Source organism: Melanerpes formicivorus, unplaced genomic scaffold (assembly GCF_026170545.1).
Source record: "Melanerpes formicivorus ecotype bairdi unplaced genomic scaffold, bMelFor1.0.p_v2 SCAF_4, whole genome shotgun sequence".
Lineage (NCBI taxonomy): Eukaryota > Metazoa > Chordata > Aves > Piciformes > Picidae > Melanerpes > Melanerpes formicivorus.
Window position 1 is genome coordinate 23,821,269 of NW_027142356.1, and position 27,101 is coordinate 23,848,369.

The following is a 27,101-nucleotide window of genomic DNA, read 5'->3' on the forward strand; positions in this document are numbered from 1 at the left end:
AGGCTTTCAGTCTGTGGCAGCAGCAAACACCCATGCAACTTCTCCAAAGGAAAAATCAAGACTGAACATACCAGTAGTAGGAATCCTCCTCTAAAGACTTCACATTCCACAGAAGTTGGTGGTGAAAGATTTCCTTTCACTGGTGCCTCCTGAGAGCAGAAAAGCCAGACTGGAAGTACTGAGATCTAGGGTGCTCATGTTGCTCCATGTCACTTGGCAACTAGACAGCCCATCACAGCTGTTTTCAGACCATTCTCAGCAAGAGAGAGCAAGGAAAGAAGTCCTGCTGCCAAACCTGAGATGATGTGACCTAGCGTCAGATCCCCATAGTGACTGTAGATGAACACTAGCAAACACTGGTGAACACTAGATGCAAGCATACCAGTATGGGACACAGCTGGGCTGCTGTGGACAGGACTCTGTCCACTCTAAGGCACATGAATCACACAACATAAGGACCCCAGGAAGGAGCTACATATCCAAGCTTTAATACCAATGACTTGCCCCTGACAGAGTATGTTCCTCACTGTGTTTTCCCATTTCTATACTGCTCTGAGGACAAGCAGAGTACAGACCACCTTTGAAATGAATGCTTGGCTCTGAGCAGAGCATGTTAAAGCAGAACACAGAAAAGATCCAACAGCTCGCCAGCAACTGCAAAGGCTTCTCAAGCAGAAAAAGGCCCTCAAAAGTGTTCAGAGCATCTAGATCCCTACAGCCTTGTGTGGCAACACCAAGAAAAGAAATTCTGAGAGGAAGATTTAGTACTGGCCCTGAATTTCTCAACAATCCTGCAACTCAAGGCTTCCCCCTTGGAAGTTATTTTCTGTTACGCACAATCTTTAGACAGGCAGTATTTTCAGCTGTGAAAGAAGAAACTATTGCAGCTGACTTAAGCACAGACAACCGTTGTGAAAATGTCTACAGTGGTGCAAAGCATCCAGTGAGACCTATTTTCTGAAGGTTACTGCTCTCAGACATATTATGTGACTTTCATCTTCCACTGCTGGTTGTGCTTGCCTCTGCAAAAGGTTGTCTGAACTCACCTGGCCAACATTTTGCTCCAGTTAGAGCAGAAGAAAAGAACATCTGAAAATGCAATGACCTTTCTCAAGATGAGACCCTCATCCCCCCCCAGGGACATTTTCAGATGTTTGACATTTTGAACATGCACAGTGTGGAAATTTACCCTCAGCTGATCCTTATAAAGCAAACAAGCAAGAACACAATGCTTCTGCAAAACTGGTACATCCCAGGGGACTGCAAACACCTGAAATTTGGAATAAAGTGTAGGGTAAACACTACTTCAGTACTTTATTGATTTTCCTTGTAAGAGTTCAAAAGAATTTCTGTGTATGAATAAAGCAAGAATTGTCTGCTTCAGTAGTCCACACACAAATCAAGTGACAAATCAAACACTGGCAAGCTTAGGAAAAAAATCTAGGATCAAAGAGAAAAAGCACTAGCAATTTGGGGAAAATTTTGGTGCTATTTTAGGAGCCCCAGAAAAGGTTAAAAGTAAAAATTTGCCTCAGCATCTCAAGTAAGTTATGGATACACGTCCTGCTTTTTCTGGAGAGATGGCTATGAGCACTGGCCATGACTTGGAAGCCTTCTTCTCACCTTTGATCCCTTGTTAGGTGACCTTGAAATTGTCCTTGTATACCTAATAAAGGGACAGATAAAGGCACTAAGCAAAACTGTTAAGTTCCACATATTGTCTTGATCCTTTCCTCAGTCCTACCTCTCTCTGAGCACATTCAGACCCTCCCTGCCTGATGTGTCAAGAGCTTAGAGGTACCTTGAGTAAAAGATGTGAGCAGCACTATTTCCCCATGCCCTGCCTCTCCCCTGCAGTCACAGCTCAGGAGAAAGGCATGTCTCCATCACACGTACACCATTTATAACAAAAACTACCCTGTTCAAAGTCTGTTCCCACCTTAATGGGTGAGGAGTGTGGTTTTCTGCCAAGTTACTATTTTGGGGGCCTGTTTACATACAATCACTCCCTGGTTCACTCCAGTTTGTTACCTTCTTCTGGAGGTCCTCAAATTGGACATCATGCTTCTGTCACAATTCTACAAACACCAAGTAGGGGTAAATAATCTCCCCTGCTCCCATCACCTGGGTGCAAACTACAGAAAAGAAATTGCCCCTGAGGACAAAAGACATTTAGCTCCAAAACATCAAGGACACCTTTTGGCTCATCTGAAAACTGAAGCCAGAGGAGCACCACCTAGAACTGTGCTTAGAGATGTGGTTATTCTGAAAAAAAGACTGATACATCCCAAAGCTGACAACTTCTGCAGAAGTCAGGGCAGCAGCTGGGAGAGGGAGTGCTCTTGTGGACACCGAATCCTTGGGAACACAGCCTGAGGTAAAGGCTTAGTCACTGGCAAAGATACATCTAGATGATAACTTTATGCTAGAATTACATTTGCACAGTATCTATTCAGAAGTCTCTCTCTTTTCCATCCTACGAAATCTTGTTTTCTATGTCCCTTGGCACTCACTGAAGATTTCTCATCATATTTAGGCTGCTGGTATTTGAGTTAAGATAAACTGGAAATGAAACTTATAGCTTCATGGACAGAGGGTGTTCTACCATCACCAGAAAAGATGAAGAGAGATATTATCCTTGAGAGAATTCAGACTCTGAGAATTGAGTGCCATCTAAGATCTCAGTGAATCCTGAGCAAATATCACCAACAATCTTAACATGGTGATGGTGCAAGAAGTACCATGAGGCTGAACTCTGGGAATTTGTTTCAAATGGCAACCTGAAGCCATCACACACACACCGCCCCCCCTCAGCTCTGTTTTCATTCTCCTGTAGAATTACACTGGTGAGTTTGCAATTGGTATTGGAAAACCGGTCAAAGAACTTGTGCCTCATTTGCCAAGTTAAAGGGGACCTGTTTGCAGAGATGCTCTCACATAAGGTCAGAATCACCTGCAAAATAGTGTAGGCCCTAGACCAAACACAGAGACAAGCCCACAACAGCATTAGCTGCCAGATTCAGAAAGCCTTTGACTGCAGTGTTATTGCCTAAATTTAAGGACAGCAGGACTGGCTGAATTATTCATTGCAAGCAGACTCTGGCAAACCATGGCCCTGTCACCTGTTACCAGACTGTGAGCAAACTGCCTTTCTGTTTGCAGATGTTTCTTATATAGCAGTGTACAAACACTCTGTGCAAAACACATTTCAGCCTAGGAGCTGTCTGCCAGTCTTTCACCACTGCAACTCCCTGCCCAAGAGCTGTACCTTGTCTTAGATGACAGCAGTTTCCCTGCTCCCTGTAGTACCTGTCCTACCCATGGGCAGAAGAGAGATACAGCCCAGGGAGGAGGAGGACTCTCTCTGTGAAGTGTGGAGATAGGTTTTGCTGTTCTGTTTTGCAGATAGTATTTGCTTGCATCCATTTTCCACTCTTTCTTGTTTTCCTCTGGGATATTACCCTCTTTCTCCGCTGTTTTTTGTTGTGTTTTTTTTTCCACCTGTCTGCCTAACCAGACTGGAGACAGTACTGAGAGTCCATCATTTGATGCACTTATGCTGCTGTCCCTCTGCAGTCAGCACTCTATCCCTTCCTGCCTTCAGCAGTTTTGCAGCCATTTCCAGCTCTCCTGGCTAAGTAACTAAAATGAAGCAATCCCACGCTTGTGGAAGAGGCTAGTGCGATGTTACCAGTGTTGTAGGCACATCCCTATGAAGTCTTTCCCCCTTGCTCTACCCTTACCAAAGTGTCACAACAGTCTTTAGCACAGAAAAATTGCTTTCTGGGAAGAGAAAGAATGAGGCTGTAGGTAGCCCAGAAAGACTGGTTGCTCCAAACTTACAAAAGGCAAAGGAAATCAAACAATTTTTATTTTCTTTGCCTTTTTCTGGGGCACTGTTTTTGCAGGGGAGAGACAGTTGTCTTGCCAGCCCCTTTCACATATATACTATGTCTCAGTGTCTTGCACAGGTGGGTTTACTGCCTAGTGCTCCAGTTTGCTCTACTTGTTCTCATGCAGTTGTACAGAAAGTAGCTCTATCCTACTCGTGCAAGAAGTGTCTTTTCATGTTCTACAAGCAAAAAGAAGCAAACTCAGACTCTGTAGTTTTAGCAGACAACCACAGAGACAGTTTGGCAGGCAGAAGTTGCCCTGAGAGAGTGCGACACCTAACCCTAAAAGACAAGCATGCCCAATGCAGCATTTTGCTCTGAGGCACTGAAAAGCTGATATCCCTTCATTCCAGCTTAAATACTCACACCAAACTACCACCAAAACTGAGCATCACTCTTCCCCTTACTTCATCAAGTGCTTTGAAGACTTGTCCTAACTTTGAACCAGTTGAAGACTTCCTAAAGACCATCCCAATCTGTAACTGGGGACCTCAGCAAGGTCCTTTCCACAAGAACCTTTCCTCAAAAGCCAGCTCCTCCACCACTCCTGTGCAAACTGGCAGTATAGCAGAAACTGTTCCCATCCTTAACAATCCTGTAGCAGCTGTCACTTGTGCAGAAACAAAACAACTAAATCCAGATCTAGCTGCCTTCCTCCCGTGCATTTTGGGAAGGCTAGTGAGTGGGCCAAACAGAAACAAGTCCTTATTTCCAAAGCTTTTTGGTGTTTGGGAGATGATGTCTTGCCCTCACAATTGCATTCCCACTTCTGGTTGCCTGAAATCACAATCTCTGTAGCAAACAGTCTATGGAAGCTTATATGCCGCACAGCAGCTGCACAGCTTCTACCTTCCAGTTAAGTCATATTACAAGGCAGCAAAGACCAACGGGACAATTCATTCTCTGGAGCTACTTTTCTCTGTTAAGCTAACAGGGCCATGGATTTGCTCCAGGGACACTGTTCCAGTGCCCACACAAAAGTATGAGCACTACTGGAGATATCTCAGGTCTTTAGTCTGGCCTCCAACAGCTGTTTCAGAAGACAGGAAGACTGCTGCAGGTGCCACATGGTATCTGAAAGCTTTGTGCAGACAGCTCCGATACCAGAGGGCATCAGACAGCTACATTTAGGTAACTAAATCCTTCCCCTAGCAGGCCCTAGAGGTCTAATTCATAAAGATCTTACGAGAGAGTGAATTATGTGCTGTTTGCAATAAGCTCTTCTGAGATAGCAATCTGAAACAGGACTAGAGTGAAGACTATAAATCCATGGCAAACCCAGCAAGTGGGAACTCATGTCTAATCAACAGGCATCCTTCTGTCTCCTTGAGAAAATAACCTCCTAGCTGGTCTCCATTTACCCATTAAACTCTGTGATTACAAGCACAGTCTACAGGGCTTTATGTTGTCAGTTTAAATGACTGCATGCACTTAGAGGTTCATCAAGCCTCAGTGCTAGGGCCAGGGCAGGCAGACTGCAATCTCCCATTGCTCAAGGAAGCATTTACAGAAGATACATCATCCATGTCCAGAGATGGGATGCAGAGCCAGCTGCTTTGGAGACCAGAAGCTTGAGTGGGAACTCCCTCAGGCAAGGGCTTGTCTCCAAGACCTTAGCAAAAGTCAGGACAACAGATGCATAACCTCGTCCTTTAGTGGCAACCTACATTAAGATGGTTTCTACTGAAAAGAAACATTAGAGGGTTTGGGGGAGACAGCAGCTGAGGAGGCAAGGCAGCTAATTTCCATTTCTAGCTCACTGCATAAACCTGAACATAATTTAATTCTTTGCCTGAATTTCATCCTCTTTAGAACATGGCTAATGACTTCACTGTAAATCACAGTCAGTGTTTAAAACTTACTTCAATTGTCCCTCTCCTTAAAGCAAACATAGGGCTCAGCCCAACTACACATAATTTGGGAGATCATGTCCTTGACACTGCAGAGCTGCTCAACTACGGTAAGATGCCATGGTCAGGGCCACAGCATAAGGAAAAGAAAACAAAGTGAAAAGGGAAAAAGGAAAAACTAAGCCTTAGTCCAGACATGCACAGCACAGCTGGTGCAGGACAAAGCAGAACAGAAAAGCAAAAGGAAGACAGAAAGCAGCCAATTGTACTTCCAGGTATGTATAGACTAAGCCCTGCCAAATACCCCACAACTGAGCAGAGCAGCAGGAAAGGGTAGATGGTGCAGATAGAGAAACGGAGGTCACCTAAATTACACAGAGACAGCTTGGTCCATTCTACATGTGTTCCACAGAACTCAAAGACTGCTGGGGGTGTGTGTGTCTTTCAAGACATTTTTGTTCTAAAAGGGAGACAACTGTACAACAGACACTAGAGCAAGAGGAATCAGCTGAGCTTCAGGATGCACTTGAGGAGATTTTGTGTGATTTTAAAAAGACACAGATGGCAGAAAAGGAGGAACAGATGGAAAGCTCCTCACAGCAATGGCCAGGTGGCTGCAGCCACTAGCTCAGATGTTAAGCTGTGAAGATATTCCATATACACAGTATGAACATAGTCAGAAAAGCTTACTACACATCTAATGGCACACAGCCAAGCTCTATGTTCTTCACCTCTCATACACAAAAGCTCTGTTTCTACCACTGATTTTTTTGCTCACCACTACAGCTGCTAGGAGGAATCTGAATTAGGTCTTTGGTCTGTTGGCTCAGGAAGGAAGTTCTGCCTTCAGCATGACTATCTAGGTTCAAGACAGAAGTTTCATCCAGTATGACACATCTGCTGCAAGTTCTGCAGAAATGGTTCATTTACTGTCTACCAAATTCCACCATTAAACAACCAAAACATTTCCCATATCTACATCAATCAGTATCCATCAAGGTGGGCAGGCTTCTTGGCTGGCGGACAGGAAAAAGTCATTTCTACTTTCAGCTTGAAAGGGAGATAAATCATAGGCAGATACAGTGATTCTGTTTTCATAGTGAAAGAGTATTGTCTGAGGATCTTAATTTTGGAAGCCTTGATCCAACACTTAGAAGAACATCACCACCTCCTAGACTAAACTATGGAAGGAAGTTTCCTGCCAATATGTTGAAGCAGAATGTTCATAAGACAATTGTCTTCCTCTATGGAGCTACCACCATCTCAGTCTGGTATCTTTCTCTGTGCTAAAAAGCAGCACCCCTGTTGGGACTAACCCACAGAAACAGCTAGCAAGGCACATCAAGGTCCTCCAGAGCTCCACAGTGCCACGCTCCAAAGAACAGCTACACAACACTAAAAGCTACACAGCTATCACAAGAATGCCGGGGTAGGGGGAAATCCATGATGTTTGTCACCTTCAGTTTTCTTGTTGAATCTAATAAAGAACCACTACCTCCTCTGTGTGACACTACACTTACCAACACAGCTCTAGTATAGAAACAAGTACCTGTCACACAAACACCCATCACACATTCAACCTAACTGGCATTCAGTCTTAAAGTGACCCTGTCCTTGCCATGATTTTTGATCTCTAGTGGTGCCAGCAGCCCTAGAGGAGAAGCACATGTGATAGCATGCATGAATGAAAGCGCCATGCATGAATGAGAACGTGCCATCAGCTTTCTGCCATGACTTGTGAAGGAATCAAGAGATTCTCCATGTACTTCTTTCCTACTGTAAGCATCTGTTAAATGGCTGTAGCATTCAAGAACAACACCACACTATATAAGCTCCTAACAAGGCAGCAGTCCCTGATCTGATAAGGTTTGTGTAAGTCGTGTTCACAACAGTTAGGCTAGCAGCAGAGACAAGATTACAGCACAGAGTACAGCTGCTTCCAGACATGGCTTGCTAGAAAATCAGTACAAGCAGGGTCAGGGAAGGACTATTCCATGTAAGCAAATCAAGCAAGAACTAGGAGCAAGCTAGTAAATTCCAGAAAGTCAGCCACAAAATAAGCAAATCTGAAGTGTCTGAAAATGGTCTGAAGAAGAAACGTGTCTGTGCAGCTCTGCAGTCTAAAGCAGCAAGTAAAACACCAGCAAGAGCTGAGGGGAACTGGTGGCAGGGACATGCAGTGGGCCAACAGATAGGCTTTGCAGGTACCACAGTGAGTCACTCAGATGCAGGATAATGATGCCTCATTTATTGTTCAGTCACACCCCACCCAAACTTCTCAGCTGAAACAAATGCCCCTTATCTGCAGGTCTGCCTGTTTACTGAAGACTGCCAAGTGTGGTGACCTGCTCTGTGGTCATTACTCTCAGCAGAACATGGCTTAACTTTCCAAGCTAACACATCAGAAGACACTGTGCTGGCAGGAATAAACAGCCTTCTGTCAGTAATGAGAAACAGTCCTCATGTACTCTGACAAGTAAAGTTGGTCTGAAGGCCCTGTCTTTGGCCAAAAATGCATGGAAAATTCCAAGTTAACTGAATGATCCCAGCAGTAGATTAAGACTACCATTTCCTCTTGACTGGTTTTCACAGAACCAGAGCAGTGCTGTTTGTAAAGGAGGAGGGGAGGTCTCTTGTCTAGCCTCCCACATGCCTGGCCTACCCGGTCTAGGGTGATCTAATAACTTGCCACTTCTCCCTTCTTTTTAGCTGTCATCATAGTTCATATCTGCACGAACAGAGGTTTGTCACAAACATTCAAGCATTTCCAAGTGAGAAGGGGAGGCACTCTGAGTCTCATACTGTTGGCTGTTAACACCTGCCTAAATTATTAAATTACCTAATACAAGCAAAGACAGGAGCAGTTTCTACAGACAACTGACCTGCTAAGACTTGGCCCAGTAGGAGGTTGATGAGCAGCTATAAACTGTTGTGACCTCCACTTCCGCATGCAGCTAGCAACATTTGCTCAGGCATTTCCTCATTGAGACAGAGGTTTGTGTTCCTTAACCCGCCTGAGAAACCTTTTTCTTCTTTAACACAACCTCAAGATTCTGTGAATCCCTCTCACTTTTATAAAAATACATAGTAAGAAATCTGTTTGAAAATGCTGCTAAAATTTGCCTTCAAGTCCTCTGTTTGGAGCTCACTAGTGTTTTACAAAGGCTGTCTGTAGGAGCAGAATTGCACAAGTACAGCTCCAGAAATGTGAATGGAAAATAAATTAAAAGCCAAACCAAACCATAACACAAACCCAACAAGACAAGTCCTTTTACTCTATCAGAGTAATGTCTGCACTTTGTTTTTTCTCTGTATAAAATGGAGATTGACAACTCCGTAAGAAACCAAGTAAGATTAATCACAGAACTGAGACCAAGACCTCCAAGGGTGTTGTTGTCATCTCATGTTTTATAGAGCGAATTCAGTAGCTGACATGTTAATAAATACCAACTTGTTTTTGCAAGTTTGTTTGTAACTCAAGCCAACACATAAAATTCACTTCATTCTGTCATTTCAGAATGACAGAATCACACTTCATGTGAAAATAGCTGCAGTTTACAGTGTGACATTAATCCAGTTTAGATAAAACAGTATCTGGAATGATGCTACTGATTTCTGCAACTCATAGTTAAAACCCCAAACAATATTTAACTCTTACCTCAAAAATGTCTTCATGAACTTGTTTAACAAAAATACACAACTCTGTACTGAATGATGTAAAATTGCAGCTCTTTATGGATGAAACCTGTAGTATAATCTATTAACAGTGCACTGTAACCCTAGTTACAGATCTGTAAACAAAAGACTAATGATGAAGCCTATGACACTGCCAGCATCCCAGCTGGAGATCTGCTGAGCTAGACTCACTTTTACCATAGAAACCTGCACCTCAGTAACTCAGAGGCATAAAAACAACAAAAAAAGGCAAATTAGCATGCTTCTTCAGAAAATAGGATAGAATAGAATAAACCAGGTTGGAAGAGACCTTCAAGATCATCACGTCCAACCTATCACCCAACACCACCCAATCAACTAACCCATGTAACCAAGCACCCTGTCAAGTCTCCTCCTGAACACCTCCAGTGACGGCGACTCCACCACCTCCCGGGCAGCCCATTCCAGTGGGCAATCACTCTCTCTGTGTAAAACTTCCTCCTGACCTCCAGCCTGAGGAGGTTAGTATAGTAAAAGGCAAATATATAGTTAATTTGTACAAAATATGGGCAGGAGACTGTAAAGTTCAACTGAACTCTACAAGTAGAACAAGTACTTACCTCCATTATAAAAATAAAAAGAAACAAACAAACAAACAAAAACCAGGTATGGGAATCCAAATCTCTGACTCCAGAAAGGAAACTGTTTCCCTCCTATACAGGAAGCCACTGACAACTGACCAGTACTGCTCTTCCTTACATGAATTTAAAACAGTTTTCACATTTCCATTAATGCAATTTAAGTCAGAAGATCAAGGGGAGCTGGGAGAAATTTGATTAGCCAAGCAGCGAATGTTCTCAACAAATCTTTATTATGAATTGGGTGTTTTGTTGTAGGGCTTTTTATTTCCCCTGAATGTGATACAACAAATTGAAGGAATTATAATACAAGGATACCAAACTTTTTTTTTTCTCCCCCCCAATAAAACCAACCAAAATTTTTCAGAACAAGCCATTCTAACACAAAGGTCACCGTATTAATCTTGACTTCATAAAAGCCCATGGAGGTGAAGAAATTAACACTTTGGCCTTTTAAGTATCACCTTTATGGGGCCTAGGATAAAAGCTGAAGGTGTTAATAATTAGATGGCCCTTGCTCATAACATTGTATTAATCTTCCCATGCCAGATTTTGAGATAAAGGTGTAACTTCATGGTGGCAGAGGTTTGAGAAGGTACCAAAAATAGCTGAGTGTGTCCATTAACTAGAAGCTTCTTGCTTTGTTTTACGTAATGCCCACGCAGCATAAAACTTTTTACAATCTCACGTGGTCTGAACTTATCTTTACTTCACTTGTTTCTAAGTCCAAATGGCTGGGAGTGTCTATAAAATTACATTAAATGAAGTGCAGCTATGAACGCAGCAGGAATAGGAGATAAGATCCTCAAGGTGAAAATCTGAAGAAGCTTCTGATTTTAAATCCAGGTCAAAAAGAATTACTATTGTACTGCATTAATGGAATTTTTATGCAATGCTCAGCTCTTCTATTTGATGTGGAAGCCGACAAACATCCCCTTTAAAGAAAAACAAACCAACAACCCCCCAAACAACACATTATTTTTCCTATGCTTTAGAACTGAGGAACATGCTCCCATTTTTCCTAGACTTAGAAGAGTGCCTTATCAGGAAAGGCCAGCCTGACTACTCACTATTTCAGTTATTCCAGCAATGTCTTATTTGTGTGCAGTGAATAATCAGATGCTAGATATCATTAAAGCACAGCATAGTGAACAGCCTGGGGTGGAACAGCAGTGCAGAGGCCTTGTTGATCTTTGCATGTGTTTTACATGAATTACATGACCTTAAAAGCTTTACACATTGCCTGGATTCTGAAGATCAACCCTGCTGCTAAAAAAGCTGCAAACAGCAACACCAAAAAAATCAGTATAAAAAATACCCCAGCAACCCATAACGCTGTAACACAGGTTTCAAAGAGCAAAGAGCTTCCATGCTCATCTCTATTTCAACAGAGAAGCTTAGTTAAGGTGCTTTCAGATTCTGCATTGCAGACAGACTGGCAGAGATGGCCATTTAACAAGCTCTTAACAGTCCTTATCGGGTATCACAGAGCAGATCCTAAGGCAGATTCCCCGAACTGCTAGTTTCTGTATCGAGGCATTTGTGGAGCAGGAGCTCCCTCTAAGGGGGTTGAGGAGGAGACTGTCATAAGCTGTCCAGCATGCATTCTCTCATTCACCCGCAGTTCACAGCCATCCTGCAACATCCTTACAGCTATCCTTGCAATGTTTTTGGAGTCATCAAGTCCACTGTGAGGTCTCCCATCATAATTCATGCCCAGCTTTTCGAGCATGATTGTCAACTTGGTCTGATTCCTAGGAACCTGATGGAGAAAATGAACCATATTCAAGGATTAGGCTCTGCATCAAGTCTTTTTTATCTAACACAGTGCAGTAGAAACATATGCAGATAAAGTCTACTTAAGTCACATATAACTTCCATGCTGCCTTTTGGCAGATCACTAAAAATTTAAATTCAAAGCACCTTAGTGAAACAGACACTCTCATTTTTACAGAGGAGACATAGTCAATAGGAGCTTGTCTAGACTCAGGATAATCTCCAGAGCCTCTCACTGTTACTAACACCAGGCTCAAGATGGGCCAGTGCTGGCAACAGTGGAAGCCACGGCCTAGCTAGGGTTTAAAAGCCTTATGAATCACCACCCAAAGTGGTACTGCAGAAAGAATCATATTTTAAACACTAAACAGCTAAAGAAGCACCAGGCTCCTGATTCTCACTGACATCAAGCTTCCAAATGCCTCCAAACACCACAGGAAGAGATCAGTGACACCTATAGCAGCCCATGTTTATATGAATGGATGACCAAAAGTTACACGAACATACAAGCAACCTAAACTGACCACCAAAAGCCCCAAGTTCTCTCTTTGGAAAGGTCAAAGGAAAAACAAAAGGGAAGATTATGCAGGAAAATTTTAGTTTGGTCTCTTGGTGGTGGTGGTTGTTGTGATTGGTGGTGGGATAGGGGAAATGAGAGACATGACAAGCTCCAGGATATTGCACCATAGTACTGGATTTAATAGCTAGGCAGAATGGTGACAATACGGTTGCCAAAACCTGGCAATATGCAATTCCAGTAATAGCATCCACAAACTGGGCAGAGGAAACATACTACAGATTGTGGGATCTTCCACAGGAAAGTTACAACACATCTCTTGTCATTGATTTTATCTAGTATTTCACAGATTCAGTAGGAGTGTGGCACAGCTGAACAGACACACTGAATGTTTGCATTTGTTAACAATAACAAAAACTGTAAAAGGAAACTGATTCCTTCTAAGTTACAAACTTTGTTGCCTGTGATGAAAAAGCACTCACTCCTCAGTGGAGAAGGAAAAGGAAGGCATGTCCAGGTTACAGCTGACTAACAAGACTGTTCTGTGTTCTAGTGTGTTTCCAACAGAAACAGTCATGCAGAGAAGGCACAATAACAGAGGGAGAAATGGAGAAAACCTGTAGGATTTTCCAGCACTGAGTAAAGATCTTCACTTACGAAATGTTAATCTCTTTTTCCCCCCAGAGGCTACATTTAGCATGAAAAAGCCCTTCAAGAGAAGATTGGCATCTAGGCTGAAATCACATTAAACAAATGGTTTAGTGCAGACTGACTAGGAACCTCCAGTAACACATTTTATGGTAATCCAGCAGTGAAAGAAAGCAGCAATAAGGTCCAGCACTTAACTTGATATTACCTTTGACAATATGATTTCACTGCAGATATGCCCTAATATCTTTCTCTGTCCCTACTACCCTGTCAAAAGTGGAGATACCTAAAGGTAGTGGTACGAATCAGTTTTATAAGGTATTACAGGCAAATGGAATTGCAAAAAAACCCAAAACAACCCAGAGTCTTTTTCAGCTGAACTATTTTAAGACACACTTGATCTAAAAGCACTGATATGACATTTTTAGACAGTCCTTCATGGAGCATCTCCTGCTTCTTAAGAAGAATGCAGATTATACGACCTTCAATTATTAAAGTGAGATCGGGGCACGGCATGCATTTGAAGATCAGGCCCCAGGCAAGTACCAGTTCAAGTACTGTGATTTTATACTACACAAGTAAAGACAATACACACAGCAGGATATTCTAGACTTTGAAATATTTCTTTTCCTTCCTCCAAGAAAAAAACTCCAATATCTGTACCAACCTTATAGAAGTTTCCATATGATTTGCGAATGTTGATCCACTTTTTGGCAAAAGAAGGGTATTTGATACGGCTAACGCGGCACTGGATGTTCAGAAATTTACTCATATCCCAAGATCTTAAAAAGTCAAAAAACAAAAGAGAAACACATTAGCAATACAGAATTCAGATACTCTGCGTTCTAAATACTGCACAGCTGTAGCACAAACAGCTGTTTCTGGTGGTCAGCAGAAGAGGAGGAGTTTGAGAAGCTCTTTCGCTATAGTCATGGCAAAGAATGTTTTTAATGTGAATTTGTTAATCATGGGGAAAACAAAATTACATGAGCAAGGTTTTCACTCGGATGGTTTCAGGTGCAGGGTGATTAAAACAACAAATGCCATGCTAACTTTGCCTACAACATCTACTCCAAAGCCTGCCAATAAACTAGATGTTTACACAGCCCTTTGGGGAAGCAAGTGACACCTTCAATTTTCCTGATTACCTGGGTATGCATGCATCTCTCTACTTAACATAGGTTATTGGAACAGTTCTAGGAGAAGCAGTCCTTTATGCAAAGGAGATGAAACTAATCCTATGCAATTCTAGCCTGCCTTCCTGAAGGAAGCCATACGAACATGTTTGCAAGCTTCAAGCTAAAATAAAGCCTTTTCCTCCTCTCTTGAAGCTGTCTACACAATCTCACCTGTATGACTGAGAGATTTCACTGCACTTATTTTCCTAGAGGAATTTCACTGAGTGGATTCCTCTGAAGGGCAATTCCAGAAACACTCTAGGCCCTATAACATAACTGGTCATGCATCAGTTTTGCTTTAGCAGTTTCTTGATTTACAGTTGCTTCCAAAGGTAAAATCAGAGGTAAGAAATTAGTCAAATAGCAGTATTTGCCACGGCTCCTTAAATTTAAGTTGGAAGGGCATTATTTTAACTTATTTTTAAGATGGATGCAGATCTAAACTATACATCTCAGTTCTTGTGTGACAGCTTTTAGGTGGCTTCAGTGCTCACACGTTTCAAAGATACAAGTTCTTCACCTGTGATTTATGGTCATTGTCTAAATCTGCAGAACTTTCAAGAGAAAAAAAAGAGCCTCATGGACAAAAAAAAAATTCCCACTTGGTAAATTGGATCAAAGGAGGTTTTGTTATGTATCCAATATTTGGCAATATATTATTTTCCAAACCACTCAGAATACTTATCTGTGTTTTACTTGACAGAAGAGTTAGGAAATTATATTAAGATCTCACACACTATTTTTTCCATGAACTTCAGTTTTGTTTCAGGATTCATCTCCCTTTGGTTTGACAAAGTCATTGTAGCAGACCAGCACCAGAGCAGCAGACTTACTCCAGGCAAAGAATAGGCATAGCAATGTGAAAATGCATACATCACCTCAACACAGCTAATGTTAAAAACTCTCTGCTGCTTAAATTCCTCATTTCAAGAGGAGGAGGAAAGCAGCTAACCAGCCATGCTTCCTGGTCAGTGCTCCATAAGATATAGCTCAAACAGGGTCTTTTGCTGTGTAACAAAGCTGAAATCATAAGAACAAAGCTGCATCCTGGCTATTTCTAGATCTCAAAATATGTTCACTTTGCAGTCATTAGAGGACTTGATTTTCCATGCAGACCTTGTAAGAGTGCAAGTTCATGCAGCAGTTCTAGGACTAAGTCAATCTCTCACTCAAAGCTTGTCAGAGGTGGGACCCACCAGTGCGATAGTCCTCCAAGCCAAAGAAGAGAGCTTTCTGTACAAGCCATTTCTCCTTGTTCAATAAACAGCATAATTCACTGTTGCTTTCTGGTAAAACATGCAGGATGTGTTAACAGTAACACAATCACCACACATCTCTGAAAGTTGGGTTCAGGAGAGCACGGGAGCTGCTTAGGACTAAAAGTGCACATTTGTTATGCACTATATGAAAACTAAATGTAAACAGAGAATTACAACAACAAGAAAGGATAAAAATTCTACTTAGCACTATTTAGTCGCATGCAGAAAGCTAGGGAGGAAACAGCGCCATCTACTGGATTTAAGCTTAATTTCAAGTTGTTCAGTTCAGCTTTTCTGTTTTTCCCCAAAGCTAAAATAGTAAAATGGCAAAGCAGCAGTGCCATGATCCTAATCTACCAACACTCTCACAAAGATCAAATGCTGTTCTGCAGTTTTAGATCGTGCTAAAGGTTACATCAGGACATACCCATCTGTCAACATGCAATAGCTATACTTCGTTCCCAATTCTCGTTGTCTCATCCACTCTACCACATTCTGCAGAACTTGAGGAAATGTATCAGCTTTATCCACAATGTCCTAAGAGAACAAAACAAAACCAAGAGAGGCTTTTTTTCCACAAAAATTAAGAACTATCTAGATATATAGCACTTACTAACTCACTCGACAAGTTGGCTTCATAAAAATCTTTAGAAGCAGTTTACACATTGAAATAAGCAAACAAATGAGACAGATTTTTCTGAACTGGAAAAAAAAAGCCATAACAAAACCACAACAAAAGTGTCAACCTCTAAATGCCATCAATAAAGGTAACAAGGTTAGTCAGCTGTTGACCTTAGATTAGAACCCTGGAGCATGTTTCCCAGGCTCCTTCTCAAGTCACTTGATCACAAGGCATAGCCATTGCAAGATTCTAAACCCTTTACAATAAAAATATCTTAGATGGGAAACTGATGCAACTCAAAGGGTGCTTTCCTCTGCCAAAGATTAAGTCTCTACACATGGATTACAAAGTGAATGCATTTCCCTACAGCCCCTTACAAACACCTAAATTCAGACCAACTCAGAGAAATACATTCTGTGATAACTGGGAGAAGGGGAGAAAAGTAAGGCTTAAGAAAATCAGCCTTACAGAAAAATTATCATGAAAGATTACCTGAAAATATCAATCCCACACCTCTTTTATTAACACCTTTTCCTGAACAAACAAAAGTGCATATTACCTGGGTGATTCCTGTCAGACTGATACAGAAGTTTGAAAGCTTGGGATTAATTTCTGGCTTCACGTATTGCTGAAAGGTATCCTCCTGTAATAACAGAATCAGACACTCAGCAGAAGCACACTACCTAGCAACTTCTTTAGCTTGCCCATACCTGAGAGGCAATAGTGACCACTTGCCCTCCTGGACACAAAAAGGAGTGTGTACCTCCCCAGCCAATGTGAGCCATCATGAGATTCCCAACGGGATGGATGGTGTTCCAACTGGAACATGTCCTTTGTCTCAGCCCACTGGCACCAAAGAGCAGGAATGCAGTTACAAGAGGGGAGAAGGACGGACTGCAATACAGGGGAGGATTTGGGAAAAAGAAAGCATGAGTAAGGAAAAAAAATGTGAGAGCTGTGAGCAAAGCCTGGTGATTTTTAGGTGGTCTCTAAAGGCTCACCTGTAATTCAAGGGAGGCAAGAGGCCATGCATCTCAGAGGACGCATGCAAGTCATACACCTCTGGATGCCAGCCAGTCAGAGACCAACACAACGACCTCGCTCTGGGAAACAGAACTACAAGAGTGAAGACTACGTACAAGTTTCATGGACAAAAGAAAGCTCCAGATCCCTCCTGCCATACAAAGACAGGGAAAAAAACATGATGCTTCCTACTACTCTAAAGGCAAAAATACAATCCTGGTAATCTGTACAATTCTCTCTGCAGTTAGTCATACATGCAGCTACACTCTGATGTAGCATCAGTGATTACTGGAAACCCTCTCTTCTTAGAAGTTCTTGATAAATGAACCGTTATTCAGAGATCTTCTGAGTCACTCAGTTTCAGTTAGAGAGCAAGCAGCTTTTCCCACAAGAAATCTGCACTGGAACAGAGCACTTGAGGCTGCCAAATGCTTACTTAGTATGTTTAAAATCAGGTTATACAACTGTCAGTTAGGCACACTGTGGAAATAGTCAAGGCTGCCAAGAAGCAGTGTTCACTCAACTCCACTTGCTAGACCTCTGCATTAGTCTCTTCTACTGCTTCACACAGGACTGTAGAATTCGCCAATTCTTCTTTATGAGTCGTAGAAATAGCTTTGTGGATCTTAAAGCAGGAAAAGATGGATGTGTGGTGGATGTGTGATGTTGAACTGAAAGTTCCTCCTGTTGGTTATGGGAGGAAGTCAACAGCAGGAGCATAGGTGCTTTAGGAAAAGAAAGAAAGTTTTGTCCATATGTAAGAGGCACAGAGGATAGGTCTTTATGGAAAAAAAAAATAAGAAGCTATTTTTAATGAAGTTCAACATCTACCTAAAAACGAATCTAGACTTTCTGCAGCAAAGAAGTTACACAGAACAACAGCATATGGACAGTAATTTTTTCACTTACTATTTCCAAGGTATGTGTGTTTAGTAAGACAATAGGAAACTCAATTATTTCATGTATGAATTCAGGTGGGTTTCCTTCTTCACATGTTGCTTCAAAGTCAACAACACAGATGTAGTCATAGTAGCTGTCTCCATTAATGGGTTCCTTCTGCATCAGTTTCTGTTTCTTGTAGTAGTTTTTGAGTCTCTTTTTCAGCACATCTTTCACTCCTCTACAGAGACAAGGAAAGTAACAAGGATCACACTCTCATTTCATTATTTCACCACCACAGAACTGAAGCTGTATTTAACATTTGAAGGTTCATAATTTATTAACCTCATTTTGAACATCAGCACTCAGGAAATGTGAATGTGACTTTATCATATAGCCAATGCTCCATTTTGTGGGATAAAGCAGAGGCTGTGATACCCCTAGATAACATATCTAGGCAAGTATTTGGGGACAGACCGGAAAGCACTGAGCAGAGACACTCTAAAGACACCTCCAGTTCAGCTGAAGCCTTTACAAACCCCCAAGTCTTTGTAGATTGCTCCTAGATGACCTCTGGCCGTGGAAGCAGTACTGCTTCATCTGTATTTCCCTGTGTTGTGTCTGAATGCCTGAGGTATTTCTGTATCAGTGGCACAGATAAGGCAGAATTCAGCTAAAATGTCCAAATTTTAAATTTCTGTCAGTATAAGTTTAAAATTGAGCTTGAATAATTCAACTCTAGCAAAATACTCAAGAGTTGTCAGAAAAATGTCCTGGTCAAGATCCTGCTTTTCAAAAGATTTATGACTAACACATAAATTGACAGTGGTAAGTGACTAAGTTACTGTGTCTTTTTAATACAAACATTAAAATATACAAGTGCAGGTGTTACAGTATTTGCTTACATGTAAGATATACTCAAACCAACTTAACTGAATATATTGACAAAAGAAAATACAAAGCTTTCTGCACTTATAACTGCATAAAAAATAACACCCCCCCCAAAATACAGAAAGTTAATAACCTGGGAAGAAATTACAAACACATAAATTGCTATTCCAATTTTCCTTTTCTATTTGAGTAACTGCTGAATAGCTGTACAAATCTTACCTCTTTTGCCAAAACCCTTTATCAGGTAACGGTAAAAAGGTTTCCTCCTGGGGAGCTAACTTCATTAAAATCAAAGGGGGAAAAAAAATAATTATGCAGCCAGAACTCCTGCAGCTAGACAAGGTGGAGGTGGAAGGCTGCACTTCCCACTCATACAATTCTTTTTTCTGTTCAAATGAGTGTCTGTTCTTTCTCTTTTTCCACCCCCATGAATATCCTCTCCCATAGTCTTTTTTTCACAAAGCTAGGCTTCCTCTCACCTTTCTTATTCCTGCTTCCTCCAGAGCAACAGCTTCTCATTTCGCTAACTGCCCACCATCACCACTACTTCCTCATCACAGTTACAAACAAAACAATACACTTTGTTCCTCCCAGCTGAACTTCTCAACATCTCATGTTTGTCTGGCCACAGCAATACCAAAAGGTCTTGCAGATCATTTCCCATAGAGCAGGAACTACTTCCTCTATACTGCAAACCATTTCCTTCTCCTGAGAGCACGCAATTCCAGTTCACAGTGCATTAATCTATTCACATAATCCTGACTCATCTATTCAAATTAGCAAACTCCATCCAAAGGTATCTGTCCTCTGCCTGCATTAAACGTCATACCTTATCACCACTGAGGTTCTAGCCAGTACTGGAGTCGTACTGGGTACAGTAAATAGAAATATGTATGTTCTGAAGAAAGTTTCTATATGCTGGAGGTCTGCAGCACCACCTGAGAACTCATAGTCCTTTCCCCTCCCCCTTGACTAAAATCGTGTTAACTACCCTCCATACTCGTTTCTTTGTGTCACCAATTGAGACAGTGCACATTTCTGACAACACATTAAGCAGTTATCACAGGTATTACTTTTACAACAAAAACTACATCAAGATTGTACATAAAACAACCAGTGTTTGGTGTGGTGTGGTGTTTGTCTGCTTTTTGCTTTGTCTTTTTGCTTTTTAATGTGTTTAGAAACTTTACAGTAATCATCCTTTATGGCTGTAGTGCTCTCAGAAATAAATTAAAATATTTACAAATCAGCCCAACCTGGTTTCAAGCTTGAACTCTGCTAGTTTACTTCTGAGTTCTTCTCTGGTCATCCTGTTGATACAGCCATTGGTTATAGCAATTTCTTTGTAAACTGGATCACTGAAGTCATTCGAACTGGCAGTTGAGTTTTTCCCATTAGCTGCTTGATCATTGAGCCTACAATGCTGCCTACCCTAGAAGAAAAATAAATCTGAAGGTCATTTAAATAAAGTAACAAGAAGAAACGAAAGCATCGAGATTTACACAGCATTTTGGCACCAAATTGCAGTAAACATCACAGTTTAACTTGCGACCAAACTCGGAGAGCCAGCTTACAGATGGGTAACAAAATCAATACTGAAGTAGGCAATGGAACACCCTTTTCCCTCTCACTTCCATAAAATTCAAACAGAATACAGGCACACTAACACACATGTGCAAACTCGTGCCTATGTGTAACCAACACCTGCACACTTATCCCACTTCCAACACAAAGTTACTCGGCTGGGACAAGCTGGCAAAACCTTGACAAGCATCAAGAGACGCTACGATTACACAGAATATGTAGCGACTGAGGCACAAGGACAAACGTCCAATGGGTGTAAAATACATTGAACTACAAACTGGACGGAAAACTAAAAGCACTCTGAGCGCCAAACGATTATTTGCAGCCTTTGTAGGACAAGTACACGGCGGGACCTGTGCGTCTCAGGAAGGCCCCAAGATGCAAAAAGGAGGTGATCCTCCCCTACAGCCGTATTGGGTTTGCCCGGGCAGGCCGCGCTGGACCGCACTGCCTCAGCCTCAAGAACCATTGATGCCTGGAGCAGACCGAGGCCAGGCCTGCTGCAGCTAACCAGCCTTGCCGCCATGAGCGCGCCGGGCAGTGGCCTGTGCGCGTGCGCACGGAGAAGCGGCGGGCTCGGGGCCAGCGCATGCCCGGCGCGGCCATCCCGCCCGCCGCCGCGGTGCTGCTGCCCGGCGCCTCCCGCAGCCCCAGCGCACTCACCGGCGGGCAGGCGGCGGGGGCGGGCGGCGCCGGCGCGTCGTTGGGAGTAGCCTGCGAGCAGTTCTCCTTCTGCTCCTTCATGGCAGCGGCGCCGGAGACTGCGGCCCGTCAGGGGCGGGGAGAGCATGGGGCCCGCCCCTAGGCCGTGGGGCGGCCCCTCCGCCGCCGCCGCTTCCGCCCTCGCTGGGTCGCAGCAGGGACTGCGCGTCGCAGGACGTTGGGTTCTGCTGGGTTCCGGCTCTCGTCGTCCCTTTTGGGGATAAGAAATTGTGGGCAGGTGGAAAAATAATTTCATCAGAGTTGTTGGATCAGGTGCAGAGGAGGCCGCAGAAACGGTCACAGGGCTGGGACACCTCTGCCGTGAAGCCAGGCTGTGAGCGCTGGGGTTGTTCAGCCAGGGGAAAAGGCTGCAGGGAGACCTTTTTGAAGCCTTCCAGTACTTAAAGGGGCTTAAAAGAAAGATGGAGAAAGTATTTTTATCAGGTCCTCTTGTGGCAGGACAAGGGATGATGGCTTTAATAGATTTAGGCCAGATAAAAGGAAGGTTTTTTTTTACAATGAGTGATGAAACACTGGAATAAGCTTCCTCAGAGAGGTGGTAGATGGCCCATCCCTAGGAACAGATCAGTTTGCATGGCGCTTCGAGTAACCTGATCTAATTTGAAGATATCCCTGCTGACTGCTGGGGGGTTTGGACTAGATGACCTTTAATGGTCCCTTCCCACCCAAACCATTCTACATGCCACCAGTGCCCAAGCAGCCTCACACCTGCCTGCCCCTGAACTCTCAAAGGCTTTGCTCCTCTGCAGCAGCAGCAGCTGTGTCTCCATGCTACTGTCATGTCTTTTGAGCTTTTGCCGAGTAGGATTTAAAGTCATGAAGTAGGATTTAAGGTCATAACAGATTTCTGTAAGCTCTGGCTCTGTTATGGGGAAATTGCACTGGACAGACACCTTACTTATGCTTCTACATTCCTCTCATGAGGCTGACTTCACAGAGTGTCCAGCACATTCATCTGGTGTGTCCAGGACCGGTGGACAGCCAGGTCCCAGTCCTAGCATGATTCGACTGACCCCCTCCCCCTCCTCTCCCTGCCCAGGGAAGCTGACTTGTATTCTCTGTATCCCTTATGAGGCTTGCAGTAGAGATATGAGCTCAGTAGGTCTTCTTGGAAAGTAGGTGAAGGTAAAGGAAGGAGGCTTGTCCTTAACAGGCTAGTTATGGACAGGTTAGTTAATTTTCTGCTGGTGCTTCCTGCAGCTCTGGATGGCAGTCCAGGTACACCATCAGAGATTTTCCTTTTGTCCTTTAGCAACAGAAGTCAAAGATTATGTGACACCCACCTGACTGCTGCAACCACCCCAACACCTCTACATCTGCCAGCCCCTAAGTATCTTTGCATCTTCTCATCTGCCCTACTGCGGCTGTGGCCTAGCTCCCCCCTTTCAGTGTTGCCTACTATCTCACTGCCACACCAGCATCCTGTTGCACATGCTGTTACTACTTCCCCTAGACCTGTTACACAGCATCAATGTCTTCAGTGGGGATGTTATGGAGGTCTATCTTGCTTTCTCTAGATGAGTAGTGAGAAATGTGGGTGCCACACACAAGTGTTCAGGGCTGTGCAGGAGACGACTCACTTTCTACTTTTAACTCACCCTCTTGGTGCTGCTACAAACACCGATGTCAACAATCAAGAAGACCACTTACCTTACTGCTCTCAACTCCAAACAACACAGCACTTGAGCAAGGATCACAAGGAACCAAGCCTTACCACGGAGAACCACTGAGTTGGCCTCACAAATCCAAAACACACCCTAAATACAGTAGAGAAAAAGCTTCTCCCCAGAAATCATTTGTCTTGCAGGCAGCAGTTCCCAGGTGGAAATCAAAACAAGAGGCTCCATGCTCAGATTCACCCTGTGAAAAATCACTTGATGATTTTTGCAAGCCCTTTGCTAACAGTGCTCCTAATTTAAAAAAAAAAAACAACAACCCCACATCCACAGTTAGGCATAGACTCTTCCAGAGACAGGGCCCAAGGAGGCACTGAAAGAGAAAAACCAAATCAAACACCCAGGCCCCTTTTTGAGACTGAGATCACTTTTATTTTCAGTCGTTTTGGCGAGGATATGTGCACAAGTGTGGGTGTGGTGTGTATACGCGTGTGCATGTGTGTGTGCGCAGAGTCCTGCCCAGTGATGTAGATTATATGAATACCTGCAATTACAGTCCATGAACTGAGCCATGAAGTGCATGATGAGTGCTACACTGAGGCCCACTTGCTTGCCTCTTTTTGTGCTTACTGCAGTGCAGCATCTCTACCTCCCCACACTGCCATTTCAAGGTTGCCAGCCCAAGATCCAATCTAAAGGGCATAGAAGGAGCTGAGGTCCAGAATCTGGCTCTGCAGGAGGGAGCCAGTGGGTGAGCTCCTAAATACATTTGCAATTCCATTTAACAGAGACATATCTGGCTTCTTAGAGCAAGCAGCCCCTATTGCTGACAATTTTAACTCTCTCAGAGAGAGAAAGGGGAAGGGAACGGGGACCCTGTGTAAGCTCTGGTGCTAGGGCACAACTTAGTGGAGCTTGGGTTCCTGGGAAAGCAGCACCCAAATACACTATTGAGTTTCACAGCCACTGTGGAACTGTAGCATGGGGGATACTGCAAGGGAGATGACCCATCCTTCTGCAGCCCCCATACTCTTCCATGTGATTCAAGAAACAGTCTGGTCTCTGTTTCTGGTTAAAGCTGAATCCCCCCAAGCTCAGAGCAGAGGCAGAATGCAAAAAAGCAGCACTGCCACAAAAGTCAAATGCATTCTGACCTTGTGGCAGGTTGGAAACAATCTTATTTCTCTGATGGCTTTGCCTTTATCACAGTTAAAGTAGAGGTATCCCATCACTTAGGACCATCTGCGGTTGTCAGAGGCCTCCAACTACCCCTGCAATCCCAGAGATGAGACAGATGTGCAGCATCAGCCTCTGGGCTCCCTCTCACTCCACCACAAATTTGTGCTCCTTAGGGACATGCAGAAGGGTCTATCTGCTGCTATCCTGGGAATTGCACTTCGACAGATGCAGGTTTGAACCCCAGGTTTTGCTTCAGAGCATAACAGGTACTTCAGGACATGTTCCAGTTGCTGAAAGTCTTGCAGTGCAAAGCAACTTGCCAGCTCTGCTTCCAAACCTTTCGACACCAGTTTCAGCAGGAAATAACTGGTCAGCAAGCAAGGGGTCTGCAAATATTTGCAATAAGCAAAAACAGTGCAGTCCTCTCGACTGAAGTAGTCATGTAGTACCAGGAGATCCTCCTCCTGTTCCAAAGGATTTAAATTCACTGTCAGTGAGACAATTTATGCCCCAGTTCTTTCTGCCCTCTTCATAACACACTTTCAGTAAAGGCTGTAGGGTGCTCCACAGAGGCCTTAGTTGTTTGTAACAGTTCAGTAACTCTCCAAGAGGGGACAAGAACAGGAATACAATAGATGCTCTGAACTCAGGTATCTCTGCTCTTATGGGCACTGCCCCCATGCCTAATTTCCTTGCAGGCTGACTTGTGAAAAACAACAGATCCTCCAAAAATACAGGGCCCTTATCCCTGAGGCTCAGGGATGTTAAGCAGGGTCTAAGAGGCAGGAGCTCAGCAAAGGGACACTGTGCAGAGGATTCGAGGACATGTCCTTAAGAAAGAGTAACAGTAAAATCAAAAGGAATATCAGCCACTCGGCCTGGTTCTCCTGCACAGATCTCCCACTTTGCAGTTGCAAAGGGGAGCTGGTTTGAACTGCATAGAAAATTAAATGGCTTTTGCATATTAAAAAAATACAGATGAAAATAGTTACACCAGTTACTAAACAGTGGGCAGATGAGCAATCACCATTACATATTAAATAGACCCAACTAGACTGATCTCCACATGGCCACACTCCCAGCATTACAGCTTCAATGCAGACAGCAGACTGAGTGCCTGCAAAGACCAGGTAATGCTGTGCTCCTGCTTAGGTGGCATGCCCTGGTAGGAAGGCTGCAGTCCCAAGGAGCAGGCTGTAAGACACCTGCTCTGTTCTCTCACTCCTTCAATGCTTATGCATCCCAGACCAGATGGGGTGCACTGGGAAACAGGCCTCCGGCTGGAAAAGGACTCCACTTTGTGGTTTCTTTGCAACGTGGTTTCCACAAAAGGTCACAGGAACAAATCTTTAGTTTCTTCCTATGGAGAACGGAAAGAGAGGTGAGTAGCAGCAAGGAGAGGAGTAGGTCACCCAGCATAGGAGGCGACAGTAGGGAAAGGCTCGGGACAAAGGAGTTTCCCAGCACTATTCCTGACACTGTTCAAAGATTTCACCTCCCTTCCACTCCCTCCAGCCACCACAGGCAATTTCTAGTCCCAAATTTATCTACAGAAGCACAATGGATTAACGCTTCTCACAGACATAAGAAAGGTTTGAATGCCCATTGCCAGCGGTGGCATGTCAATGTGAAATCTGAACCCAAGCTCTCCCCAGCTGGAATGATAGCCTGAAGAGACAGGAAGCAGACTAAGCTGCCAATTTTTATTTGGCAGCCTTCCGCCTATGAAGTGAGGCACAAGGGCTTGATTTCATCCACCTGGCCTCCACAATCTCCCACTTGAGTGGATTCTGCCCTGCATTTCCACATGTTAAGTTCATGCCAATAGGGATATTTGCAGCCCTGCACACAAGGCTGGCAATTGAAGACCCAGAAGCCAGGGAACCTCACCTGTGCAACAGCAGCAGGTCCCAGCAGGATGCATGTCACTGTCATGCACCAATTGCAGGCTTGGCCAGCCTCTATCCTTGTGGGCACTGCCTGCCAATCAGTATTACCCATCTCAGGTCTGCTATTACAGCCCAAAGTATTCAACATAAGCATTTTAAAGTCCCTCAGCTCTCAGACCTCCATCAGCATCAGATGAAGGGATCCTCTCTTGGGAAATGCAAGCCTCCTAGTTGATTTACACTAAATCAAATATTTGCATGGAGCAGGACTCATGCAGTCCAGTTACAAGGGCTCAGCTGTAGGGCACAAACTTATGGCAACATCTCAGAAGTCTTCAAAACGTATTCAGGAAAGAAGCCAGCACTGTGGTGCCAGCCCAAGGGGATCAGGGCCACTTTGCACTACACAGCCACAGGCTGCTTCACTAGATTTCTTCACAAAGATACTTGGGTGGCTTTAGTAGGAAGAGAACCCCTCTCTGGACTGCTCTAGTGGCCACAACACATGTAGAGTACCACAAAAGCAACTCCAGAGCATCAATGCATGGCAGACTATGAGCTGTTGGGGGCTAGTTATACAGAAGAAATGGCAGGTGCCAGAGACACACTGACCACTCTTCTTCTGTCCCTGTGTGATTATGACACATCCTTGCTGCTTCATGGCACAGTGCATGTGAACATACAAAGCATGAAACCCAGCCTGCTGCTTCTCCTGCTCTGCCAGACACTGCCCAAGCCCGATGTGTGGGGGACAGAAGACTGTTTTACAGTGGAGCAATTATAAAGGTTTCATAGCATCAGCCCCCTCCTCAACGAAGTCTTGGCCAGCTGCCACAAAACTCACTTGTCCAGCAACAAATCCAGGGAATCCCGCTACAGCTCATTTCAAGAGACTTTCCTCCAAGCAGGTCTGAATTAAACGGTACCAAGAACATTTTACATTCATCATGAGATCCAAATGGGTTTTCAACACACGATCAATGGGTCCACAGAATCCTATCCCCAGCGCTTCCCCTCTGGCCAGCTGCCCTGCCACATCTGCAGCAATCATTTGCTTCATGCCTTGTTGTTGTCCCCAGTCTCCAGGTGACTGCACCCACTCCAGCTAGGAGGCCCCCACCTGGGAGTTGCCCCTGTCCCACAGTGTTTCAGAGTCCAAAGTCCCATCGATCCTCGTCAGCATGCAAATCCACAACTGGAGAGATGGGAGCACTGCAGAGCGTCAGCCAAGTTCTGCCTGATGGAAAACCTTTGGCACCAGCACCAGCAATTTATCTGGAAG

General features: G+C 43.7%; 2 protein-coding genes across 4 annotated transcripts in view; both read right to left on the reverse strand.

The window, feature by feature from the left end:
* Positions 1-10,232: 10,232 nt before the first annotated feature.
* Positions 10,233-22,142, reverse strand: ERI1 (exoribonuclease 1). Of its 2 annotated transcripts, none has more exons than XM_068137324.1 (7): positions 21,076-22,142; positions 20,085-20,260; positions 17,968-18,178; positions 16,595-16,678; positions 15,841-15,950; positions 13,644-13,758; positions 10,233-11,797 (listed from the first exon to the last, which is right to left on the reverse strand). In XM_068137324.1, exons 1-7 carry the CDS (start codon positions 21,154-21,156, stop codon positions 11,555-11,557), a joined length of 1,020 nt encoding a protein of 339 aa, XP_067993425.1. In that variant the 5' UTR covers positions 21,157-22,142; the 3' UTR covers positions 10,233-11,554. The 2 variants fall into 2 exon arrangements, with proteins under 2 accessions (XP_067993425.1, XP_067993426.1); XM_068137325.1 differs by having other exon boundaries at positions 20,085-20,255; positions 21,076-21,150.
* Positions 22,143-23,160: 1,018 nt separating this feature from the next.
* The window catches only part of MFHAS1 (multifunctional ROCO family signaling regulator 1), a 32,607-nt gene continuing 28,666 nt past the window's right edge, over positions 23,161-27,101 (reverse strand). For both annotated transcript variants that reach the window (XM_068137320.1, XM_068137318.1), the window contains exons 3-4: positions 26,664-27,094; positions 23,161-25,290 (exon numbers count right to left, since the gene is read on the reverse strand). In XM_068137320.1, coding sequence (XP_067993421.1) covers positions 27,091-27,094 — 4 coding nt within the window. In that variant the 3' untranslated portion in view covers positions 23,161-25,290; positions 26,664-27,090. The remainder of the gene's footprint in view (positions 25,291-26,663; positions 27,095-27,101) is intronic.